Here is a 12082-nt window from a genome sequence, read left to right on the forward strand (position 1 = left end):
TGAAAGTGGAGAATAAATTGGCCAAGTTTGCTATAATTAGTTATAGTCTGATGAGCAAGGCCAGGGTCAGTCTTTCAATGAAAATTGTATGCTGACATTTATTTTCTTGGCTTGCACAAGAAGAACAAACTGCGGGGAACGTTGAGGGAGCATTTTTAAAAATCTAATTCTAACAAGACAGAAGTGAAAGATAATTAGGTAGCGATAATATCTTACAATTGAAATGTATAAAAACATTTGAAAAATGCTAATCGAAGTACAGAAACTTGGACATATTCTTTAAATATTAAACTAAAGTACAAATCTTCAAAAAAGATGTATTTTCCTCTGTCAATGCAGGTCTAGCATTCTCGCTGAGAGTAATGGCATCTTGGGTCCTGCATCATATCTGACTGGTGGAGGCCTGAGATGTGATTTCAATAGCTGAGGAATGCTGAGGATTATCAGGAAGACCTGGGAATCCAGTTCTAGGCAAAATACCATTCAGTGGTTTAAATGTGGCAGTATATCAGACTCGGCTAGCCCCAGGTAGCAAAGAGATTTGCTGTTTTTATTTTGATCAAGATGGATTTGCAGCCAAAAAACAATATTAGGATAGGAAACCAATATTAGTAATGGGACTACTTTTCTCAGAAGAGACTATATACATAGTCTCCTTTCAAAGCTATTCTTAAAAAATGTGTATAACCTGTGAGGTAACAGTTTGGAAAAGAGAGATAGAGAGGTGCAGATACATAGTTCATGAAAGTGGCGACATAGATAGACAGGATAGTGAAGAAGACATTTGGGATGCTTGACTTTATTGGTAGGGTATTAAGTACAGGAACTGGGATGTCATGCTGCAGCTATACAAGACGTTGGCATTTTGGAGTACTCTGGACGGTTCTAGTTACGCTGCCGTTAAACTGGAAAAGGTGGAAAAAAGATTTACGAGGATGTCACCAGGGTTGCAGGGTTTGAGTTATAAGTAGATGGGCTGGATTGGTTTTCCCTGGAGTGTAGGAGGTTGAGCAGTGATCTATATAGAGGTTTATATAATAATGAGGGACATGGATAAGTGATTATCTACAACCTTTTTCCTTGAGTCGAGTAATCTAAAACTAAAAGGCATGGATTTAAGATGGTGGGAAATAATTAAAGGGGACCTCAGACATAACGCTCAGACATTCCACACAGAGGGTGATGTCTGATGTGGAATGAACTGCCAGAGGAAGTGGTAGAGGCAGGTGCAGTTATGACATTGGAAAGACACTAGGACACATACGTGAATATGAAAGATTTAGATGGGAGGAAATGGGGCCGGTGTAGGCAAGTGGAACTAAGTCACAGGCAATTTTGTCAGCATGGATAAGTTTGGCCGAAGGGCTTGTTTACATGTGCATAGCTCTTTAATTCTATGACTAGTCAATACACCTTTACATTTGAGCATTTATAGCTAATGAAATGTGTTTACTAACTTTACTTTCTAACTCTGGGTAGAGTGATATCAAACCAGCACCCTAATATCTGCTTGTTATTTTTGAGTACAAAGCTGTAAACCACTTATTAAAGCATGTGCAGAGTTAGTTTTCCCCCCATTATGTATCTTTGTTCGTCTTTTAACATGAGGGAATGGGTGGTTGTGAATTATTTTCCTGACGTACATTACAAATAATTGTTGTGCACATTAGTGCTGAAATTTCCAGCACTTTAATTTACGGTTTGGATGTGTTGAAAGTGAATTTTATGCATTTTTCTGGTTAATCATAAACTTTGTATCAGTACTAGCATTAACACAATGCAGCATACAATTATGTTGATGGCATTTCCTGAAATGTATATCGTGTTTGCTGGAGAGGAGCAGTGTATTTGTAACTCGTTTATTGTGTTCCAGCACCACAAATCAACTGTGATTGATATCTATGAAAAACTGCCAGTTCCATTTGGCCTTGTGAGATTTGGCGTTGCTCCTGACCATCCAGAAGTGAAGGTTAGTCCAACATTCCATCAACATTTCACAGATTCTTTACTAATCTGAGTGGTTTGAAACATTTACAGAATTTTGCTGTAGTTGGTATATGCAACAATGTGCTTAATATTTGACAAAGATTCTGATAAATGGATACAATCAATAGAAAAGAAAAATGCCTAAAGTATAAATTTAATGAAGTGAAGGTTTTCTGAAAATGAATAAAGTTTAAATCTGTTTGTTCAATGTATTGCTTATCTTGGTTAAACCTAAATCAAAATTACAATTACCGCATAAAGACCATATGTTGATCCGTACTGGTTTATGTAATGTTTTGATCAATTCAGTTTTAATATTTCTGAAATGCATTTGGTGCTCTGTTATTGTATAGTTGTAAAATTTCAAAATGAATCTTTTCCTGTGAGAGCTGCAACATAGACCATAAAACAGGACCGCCCACATTGTTTAAGCCGGACATGATGCTGAGATGAACTAATCTCATCTGCCTGCAAGTGACCCATACCCTCCATTCCCAACATATCTATGTGCCCATTTAAAAGCCTTTTAAATGCCACTATCACATCTGCTTTCACGATCACCCCGGCAGTACATTCCAGGAACACACCATCCTCTGTTTTAAAACAAAATGCCCTGCACATCCCGCACTTAAAGCTATGCCCTCTAGTCTTTGACATTTCTACCCTGGGGAAAAAAAAAACATTCTGACTCTACCCTATCTTTGACAGATTCTTGGTTTTGGCTGTCTCCTCTATATGTATGCTTTTCTTGGTGCTGATTATTGGATATTGAGGGATAAATCCTCGTGTAAGGAGAAAGGTGTTGTATCATGTGCATAATGCATTTATTTAAACTTGGCATAGGTAATGATAAAGGAGATGATCTTGTTATAAAGTCATAGAGCATGGAAACAGGCCCTTGGGTCTAACTTGTCCATGCTGACAAAGTTGCTTAACTGAGCCAGTCCCATTTGCCTGTCTTTGGCCCATATCCCCAAAAAACATTCGTATCCATGCACTTGCCCAAATGTCTTAAATGTTGTAATTGTACCCGCCTGTACTACTTCCTTTGGTAGCTTGTTCCGTATATACAGTACCCGCTGTGTGGGAAGTTGCCACACAGGTTCATATTAAATCTTTCCCCTTTCATCTTAAACCTATGCCACCGAATTTTAGACTCCCCTATCCTGTGGGTAAGACTGGGGCTCTTACCTATGCCCCTCATGAATCTATAAACTTCTATTAGGTCACCCTTCAGTCTCCTATGATTAATCAGAATCAGAATCAGAATCACACTTTATTCGCCAAGTAGGTTTTGCAACATACGAGGAATTTCATTGGCCAGGTCAGTCATACTATTAAAAATAACAGATCGCTCAAAAACACATTTTAACCTGAACATCCACCACAGCGACTCCTACACATTCCTCACTGTGATGGAAGGCGAAATAAAGTTCAAGTCTCTTCCTTTTGTTCTTCCTCGGTTGGGGGCCTCGAGCCCTCTGTTGACGGGATGATCTTGACTCCCGTAGCTGGTGGCGTTCGGGGCCTCCGCGTCGAGGCGATCAAGCTCCCGCATTGGGGGGATGTCAGCTCCCCGCGCCGGGCGATTGAACCTCGCGTTGGGGCTGGTCGAGCCTTCCACGGCTTTGGAGCTCCCGACTATCCTTGCCCGAGACTGCAAGCCCTTGATAGTAAGTCCGCGGTGGTCACGTTCCCAGGCAAGGGATCCACTCCGATGTTAAAGTCCATGCCCCGCAGTGGGGCTCACGACAGTCCGAGGAGGCTTCCAGCTCCATCGATATTAGGCCGCAGAACTCGGTGAATGTGATCCGAAAATTGATCACAGGAAGGTAAGAAACTTGAAAAAAAGTTTCCCCTGGTCCTCCCCCCTCCCCCCCCACCCCCTCCCCCCACATAAAACATACCAAAGAACATTCAAACAAAACCTTTAACAAACTAAAAATAACAAAAAGAAAGAAAAAATGAACAGACTGCCGGAAGGGCTGCCATCTCCCCCGGCGCCTCTGGTGGTCCCCTAATGGAAAAAAAACCCAGCCTATTCAGCTTCTTCTTATGGCTCAAACTTTCCTAACCTGATAATATAATAAAATATCCTTGTAAATCTTTTTTGCACCTGTTCCAGCCTAAAATGGCCTTCCTTGCTCTTGTGTGCAAAGATTGCAAGTGTTCAGATAAAGTTCCTGATGGATATAATTGACAAGGTTGTATGTTGCAATCTGCTGGTTTCTACATTGACCTATAACTGTAGAGAGGAATAAAACAAACCATTTCAAGGTTTATGGAATTCTCTTATAATTCGTAGTACTGTTAACTGGTGAGACTGGGGAGTTTTACAGGCTTTTCTAGAGGGAAGCCTGGATTTGGTAACACTTAAAAACTTTTGTAGTTCTTATTTCTGTAGTTTTAGTTCTTATTTCTGTGCTTGCAAAGTCAAAGATGAGATTGCATCGACCATCATAATCTAACACAAGCAGACTTGTGGAATGTCAATTTGTATGATGAGGTTTAGATACCATTTTGTTCATAATGTGTTTACCCCACAGAATGTTATGAATGCATTCACCCAGACAGCACACCGTGGACATTGTTCATTTTATGGAAACGTTAATGTTGGGAAAGATATAAGTATTGAGGAGCTGAAGCAGGCATACCACGTTCTGGTATTGGTAAGAGACCACTGAAACTGTGTCAATGGCTGAATTTTGTGTTAAGGCTGAATACTGATATTCATGTTTGAGGTAAAATATTTTTGCTATTCTGATCCTCATCAATCTAATAATTGAAAGTATGGCTTTTCTACTGTATCATGGCCTTACTTTTATTTTATTTCTCTAGAAGACAGCTTCATTTATTCATTTTAAACGTAATGCAATGTTTTGACAATGTATGTATATCAAACTAGCGTAACTTTACCACTGGCATGTATCTTTGTCATCTTAGAGCTATGGAGCTGAAACTAATCAGACGCTAGGGATTCCTGGGGAGAATCTACTGGGTGTATATTCTGCAAGAACATTCGTAGGCTGGTATAATGGTTTACCTGAAAACCGAGATGTAAGTCAACTGATAATGTACATTATCTATTTGCTTCACATTACACGCTGAAGGATTTCTGATGTTTTAGATTTTGTTCCTTCAGTGGGCAAGTGTACTTGTGTGTAAATATATTCGTTCAAGTAATTCTGCTGTGACTCGAGCTTCCATAACATGAATTGGATATAACACGAATGACGAATGGGTTGCTTTGGTTATATGGCAAGTTCGATCAGGAACCACTTAAAAAATACTTTGGAAATTTAGAAGCAGGGAAAAAATTTAGAGAATAAAAAAACTCCCTATAGTAGCAATGTTACAAAATTTTGAGATTTAAAAAATCAAGTCTGTAATTTATCCCATCAGATAAAGCATAAAAATAAGTTTAATTTGACACCCAATTCACTTTCATATCTCAAGTATTTAAAATGTTATGGCCATTTTCATACTCGGAAATTAGCATCTTGGTCCCTATTGATTTTCTATGGACATGACAAAAAAGCTGTGATCATGGACAGTCAAAAGGCCATAACCTTCTTAAAAATTAAGAGAACTGAATGAAATTTTCAGTTATCGTAGATTGAACCATTCTGAAACAAACATAAAATAATCTAACTTGGATGACCTGAAATTAAAGCATATAATTAGTTAGTTACCCAAGTGTAGCAAATTTCAAACTTCAATTACTAGATCTAAACATCTATCCATTTCTTAATAAATGATTAACGTTTTTAAATAGCCCAAGTGTCCAAATAATATTCATAAATAATTCACAATAAAACATGATTTTAAAATCTCATTTACATTAATTTATAGGCCAAATGGAAGGAATTTAGTGTTCAATTGCTGTAAATTAAAGTCAAATTTAAATCAGCTTTCTAGTGGGTTCCTGTGGAACGCGCTGGTTTAGAACGTTCACATTGCGCTGGAGTTGTGCCCTCAAATGCCCAGAAAAATACTGCGGGATATAAAGAGCCCAAAATTAGCTACTCGCTATAGAAAACTTTATATACAGGGTTCTTAACAAGCCCCTTTTAATGTAAAAATAAGGTACATACCTTTAATTGTTTGCTTTATAAAACCCTGGGGCTGCGAGAGGTCGCGGGTTTAGAGAGTGATTTTTAAACCACTATAACTATTATACAAGGCCATAAAAACTAATAATACCTTTTGCGACGGGGTCTTTCAGCGATTTTTCGTTAATGATTTACTAGGCTGAACATTTTCGATTGCAACAGCCTAGTAAAAATCGCGTTTTAAACCCGCCCCCTCTAAACAGCGCCAAAATCGCGCACACGGGGTGGGGCAGATTCTCAGACACGATTCAGGTAGGTTTTGTAACATACCTACCTATAGTAATCGGATACCATTCTCTCTTCTGAATGCAGTCTGTTATGCCCCTGTCCCACTTAGGAAACCTGAACGGAAACCTCTGGAAACTTTGCTTCCCAAGGTTCCCGTGAGGTTCCCGGAGGTTTTGGTCACTCTCCCTAATGGCGAAAAGTGGTTTCCGCGTAGTCGATGTTCTTCTATGTTCCTGCGATTATTTAAAAAAACAAAAAAAAACGGCCTTGACTGTAGATCAGTGCCATTTTTACATTGACTAAAAATAGGTTGCCGTTTGGTCGAAGCCAGTGGAGTGGGGTTGCTATTTATTTACAGGCAGTCGAAATCAATCTCCTTCGCTGACCGCCCATTTTGATTGGCTCATTGGAGTTTTCAGCAAAGATCCTGTAGGATCTTTGGTTTTCCAGGACCTAGAAGATCCGCCGTAAAATGCCCGCTAGCTTTATTAAACGTCTTAAAACTGTCCACACTTCTTCTCCCCCTCTCCTTCTCCCCCTCTCCTTCTTTCTCCCCTTCTCTCCCTCACGCACTCTCTAAAGGACTTACCGTGCTCTGTGGCAGCCGTTTACCTTCCTCTTCATCGCGCAGACAGCACTCCTCCACTGTCCCTGGCCCCCACCTTCGCGATGTTTGTGTTTGTGTGTGTTCAGTCGGTAGCAAAGATCCTGTAGGATCTCACGCTTTGGCCGAGGCTTTCCAGGCAAGTGACCAAAACCTCTGGCGACTCGTGGACACCTTGGGTGGGGCGCAAGGTCACCAGAGGTTTCCGTTCACGTTTCCTAAGTGGGATAGGGGCATAAGTTTACCTTCAGGTGGTCATTGGAATTGACAAGTAATCACTTCTATTGACAATTGTGTAACAATACTCTGAACAATGTAACACACAGCCTTTGTTTTTAGCTTGCGTAATGACCTATGACTGTATGACATACAGTATTTCACTGGAGGAAAAAAAATGATTTTTTTAGTGGAGTTTTGAGATCTGATTTTAAAAAAGAACCCTGTTCCAACACGAACAATCTGGAAATTCATGCAAAAAATTTGCAACAAAGCTCGTGGCTGTAATCCCTGCTCTCCTGTGTGCTTCTGGAACCTGCAGGCATTGCACGGCAGCTCCATGTCTTTGTGAAATCCGTCAGCTCCCTGAAAGGGTAATTGAATCAAGATCAGCATCCTCTCCCAGGCCAACATCCCAAGCATGTCCAGTCAGATAAGCTGGGCAGGCAGGCCCTGTAGTTTACATACCCCAAACTGCCACTCTATACAGAGCATTCATTGTGAAAAAATACCAGTCAGCCAGTGTAAAAGATACAAGGTTATGCTATAAAGTGCAGCATTCCCTCCGTCTTCTAGGTACTTCTTGTCCATTGACTGCTTAAAGTGGACAAGGAGTATTCAGAATTATAATGAGAGCATTGATCGTGCAAAAGCCATTTAAAAAAGAGTCCTTTGTGAGCAGTGTAAGGAGTGCAACACCTTGTAAACTACCCACCCACCTACCTATTCTGTTGGTAGATTTTCCAGCATCTGCAGTTCCTTCTTGAACTACCTATTCTGTTGTCTATTCGTGCACCATCTGTGGTAGTGTCTACAGTTCCCATATGTGCATTATCAGCCACTCAGAACGCTTAAAATGGGGCTGGAAGCAAATTATTCTAGATTACTACATAAGAAGAGTACTACATAAGAAGAACAAATTGCTATAAAGTCAGTGGTAAAATCAACTTCATTAATTGACAAGTGTAGTAAGTGAGCAGAGCACTGCTGAATATGGCCAAATATTATCTCCAACTTAACCATTATTAAAGACTCCGCAACTCAGAAACCACCTCTCAATTCAATCATCATTAAGCAAAATATTATGTGCAAATGCTGCTTAAGGATGTAATGTGTTTTCTGCTGGCAGAATACACTACCCTATTCCAGTGTCCTTCCTACCCTACCCTATTCCAGTGCACCCTCTGTTTTGGTCTGCACTTATTTGCAGTAAGGTTGGATGAAGCAACATGTGGAATGTTGCAGGTGGATGGTTGTCGTCTTTGATTTGGGGGAGGAGGAGAAATATTTCAGCATTGTAATGATGGTATTCATACATTGTGATCACCCTCCCATCAGGTACTTTCTGTATGAAAGGCCACACAGACCTCGTGAATTAGGAAATCTTTGGCATAGTGGGTGGGCTTTGTTTTAAATGGAAACACACCTATATTATATTATAATATATTCACATTTGAAGTATTGTTTAATGGACTTCTGTCTCAAGTACAAGGAGTATAAATGTTATGTTGCTTTTTGCAGCTGAACCCTGAGTTGAGCAGTGAGACGGCAGTCATCGTGGGACATGGAAACGTGGCACTGGATGTAGCTAGGATTCTCCTTTCTCCCATTGACATGCTTAAGGTTTGTCTGGAAGCCACATTGGGTTCATAATATTTTTGCCTAAAAAGTTGTTATTGAACACTAATTTAAAAAGATAATATTTTTATATTTGTTCAGACTGCATCCTCAAATGTTCCTAATTACAGAAAAGAAAGAACAGTTTTATCATGACACTTTAGACATCTGAAGTTTGTCAGAAAGATGGGTCCAATGACTTTTCCTATCTAAATTTTACATTATCTAAGGGAGGTCCAAAACTGTGGCGAAATTGGGAGGTTGAAAGAGCGACCTTTGTTTAAATGTGCAAATGAGCACTAATAATACAGAATCTGCAATCAGCAGTTAGTGCTTGTGCTTGCCATTGAACGGTGAACCATGTTTTCAGTTTCTTTATGTAGATTTCCAGCAGGAATGTAGCAGAGCTAAGTGTGTGGTCATGCACTTTGGTAGTAGGATTAAAGTCATACACTCTTTTGTAAGTGGGGAAGGATTCAGAAATCAGAAGTACATACGGACTTGGTGAGTGCTTGTGCAGGATTCCCAAAAAGTTAACATTGCAAGTTATATCAGTAGTAAGGAAGGCAAATACAATGTTAGCATTTATTTTGAGAAGACTAGAATATAAGTAAGTAAGTAAGTAAGTAGGTTTTATTTATATAGCATGTTTTAAGTCAACTCGCATTAATACCAAAGTGCTTTACATAAAATAGATAATAAGTTTCCATACAAAACAGAGACAATGTTTAAAAAAATAAAGAAAATGGACACAACACGTTATAGAGTTCAACACAAATGTCCCCCCACAGCAGAATCAAACATTTCCACTGTGGGGAAAGGCACCAGAAAGTTAAGTCCTCTTCCTCTGTGAAACACCCGAGGTCGGGGCCCATTTGTGGCCTTGCAGCCAGTCTGATGATTTTCGGGGCCCTCTTGCCACGAAGATGGAACCCCGGCGTCGGGTGAAACATTCCTCAGCGGCTTGGAAAGTCTGGAGCGGCTGCCTCCTCCCCGAAGACCGGGGCACTCGTAGCTCTCAGGCTGCGCCGGTTGGAGCTCCGACCCCGGCGAACTCGATCCCAGGCTCCACGGCGCTTCAAATCCAGTGCAGCCCGCGGCCGGACGTCCGCAGCCACAGCTCCGCGATGTTGGGAGTCAGCGGCCACAGCGCTCCGGAGCTTACCGCATGGCGACCTGGCAAGGCATTACCCGCTCCACGATGGTGCCCCAGCGCTGCACCGCCGCCGAAGCTGTAGTCCCGGCCGGTCCCGACAGGAAACGCCGCTCCATTCTCGATGGTAAGCCGCAAGGACGTGGCGAAGAAGCAGCTTGGAGGGATGCTGCCTCTCCGACCAAGTAGGGGACTAAGAAATAAAGTTTCCCCCTTCCCCACCCCCGCCCACCACATAAAAAACCTCCAGCTAACATTTTTTAACAGGACTTAAAATTAAAAAAAAGTGAAGAGACGGACTGCTGGCAGGCTGCCATACACAGACGGCGCCCACTCCTGCACATCCACCATCTTGAAAAAGACAGGGATGGAATGCTGAGGCTTTATAAGTCACTGGTCAGACTGCATTTGGAGTATAATGAGCAACTTTGGGACCCATATCTGAGGAGGGATGTGCTGACATTGGAGAATGTCCACAGGTGGTTTACAAGAATGATCCCAGGGATGATTGGGTTAACTTAGGTGGCAGCTTTCTCCGCCCCAGGCCGTGGAATTTGAACTGGCCCGTTCACAGAGCTCGGATTCGGCCGTGGGACTTACCATCACCCGGCGGGGTCCCAACATCGAAAGCCTGGACCGCCTCAACCCAGAGGGAGATCAAGGAGGGAAGAGACAAAGACTTTAAGACTTTTGCCTTCCATCACAGTGAGGATGTGCCTAGTAGACTCACTGTGGTGGATGTTAAACTGTGTTCATCGTGTGTTTTGTTATTTTATTCTACGTTATGCCTGCAAGGTTCACAATTTCGTTCAGACTGAAAAGTCTGAATGACAATAAAGGATACTTTGATTGATGAGCATTTGATAACTCTGGGCCTGCACTCGCTCAAGTTAAGAAGGATGAGGGGAACCTCATTGAAACTTACCAAATAGTGAAAGGCCTACATGGAGTGGATGTCGAGAGGATGTTTCTACTATTGGGAGAGTCTAGGACCAGAGGGCACAGCCTCGGAATAAAAGGACGTACCTTTAGAAATGAGATAAGGAGGAATTTTGTGCGTCAGAAAGTGATGAATCTGTGGAATTCATTGCCGTGGAGGCCGTCATTGACTATTTTTAAAGCAGAGATTGACAGATTCTTTATTAACAAGGTTGTCAAAGGTTATGGGTAGAAAGCAGTAGAATGGGCTTGAGGGCAGATAGATCAGCCATGATTGAATGGCAAAATAGACTCGATAGGCCGAATAGCTTACTTCTGCTTCTATGACATGAATTTATGAACTTATGATCAGCGGTCATTTCTCCACAAAGTATGTGCAGTGGGTTGTTTGGGAAATGTTCAAACATTCACTAACAATTTCATGAATCATTTACTTGTGGAACAATATTGTGATATATTTACAGAAAACAGATATCACTGCACATGCGCTGGAGGCTATAGAAAATAGTAAGGTGAAACGGGTGATTATTGTTGGGAGAAGAGGACCTCTCCAGGTGGCATTTACCATAAAGGTAAGGTGACATATAGTTAAAATCATGGCTTGGCTTGCGCTTGATTGTAATCATGAAGCGTCTTTTTATTAACTAGATAACACGCACCAAACAAGCTTTTCACTGTACCTCGGTACATGTGACAATAATAAACTAAACTGAACTAAGCTAAGCTTTGCCTTTGTATTGGCAGACAGCATGTGATGCACCCTTCAAATTGCTTCAGATCACTGTCACGCATCTATCAGAGTTTCATAGTTGAATATGCCTTTTCTTTAAATATCTATTATTTTGTGTTGAACTATGATAATTGTTGTGATTTGTTGCAAATGATAATATTTATTCATTTATATTAAAAAATCAGTTATACAACATGGTACAACATGGTTTGGCTTTATCCAAGCAAACTCTGCTACATAACTCAGGTTTGACAACATAGAAATGAGGGAGTGAATGATGTAAGAGAAGCTGTAGGCATTTGTACATGCCCCATGGCTTGCAGTTTTGAGGGTGGTAAAGTGCTCTACAATGACCAACTGTTAGCTTGATGTCTTGATTGTGTTGGAACTGACATACCAGCTAAAGAACGTGCCCTCATTCCTCCAGCCTTGGTGTAGCCCTCTGCATCCTGGATAAGGTGGAATGATCTCTGGGACCAGACCTTAGGTGGTAAATT

The 12082-nt window shown here is 41.0% G+C and overlaps 1 protein-coding gene across 2 annotated transcripts in view; it reads left to right on the top strand.

The window, feature by feature from the left end:
• fdxr (ferredoxin reductase) overlaps positions 1-12082 on the top strand; it is a 44288-nt gene that overhangs the window by 7834 nt on the left and 24372 nt on the right. For both annotated transcript variants that reach the window (XM_055654094.1, XM_055654093.1), the window contains exons 3-7: positions 1874-1969; positions 4533-4655; positions 4930-5043; positions 8668-8769; positions 11320-11427. In XM_055654094.1, coding sequence (XP_055510069.1) covers positions 1874-1969; positions 4533-4655; positions 4930-5043; positions 8668-8769; positions 11320-11427 — 543 coding nt within the window. The remainder of the gene's footprint in view (positions 1-1873; positions 1970-4532; positions 4656-4929; positions 5044-8667; positions 8770-11319; positions 11428-12082) is intronic.

This window comes from Leucoraja erinacea, chromosome 23 (genome assembly GCF_028641065.1).
Source record: "Leucoraja erinacea ecotype New England chromosome 23, Leri_hhj_1, whole genome shotgun sequence".
Taxonomy (NCBI): Eukaryota; Metazoa; Chordata; class Chondrichthyes; order Rajiformes; family Rajidae; genus Leucoraja; species Leucoraja erinaceus.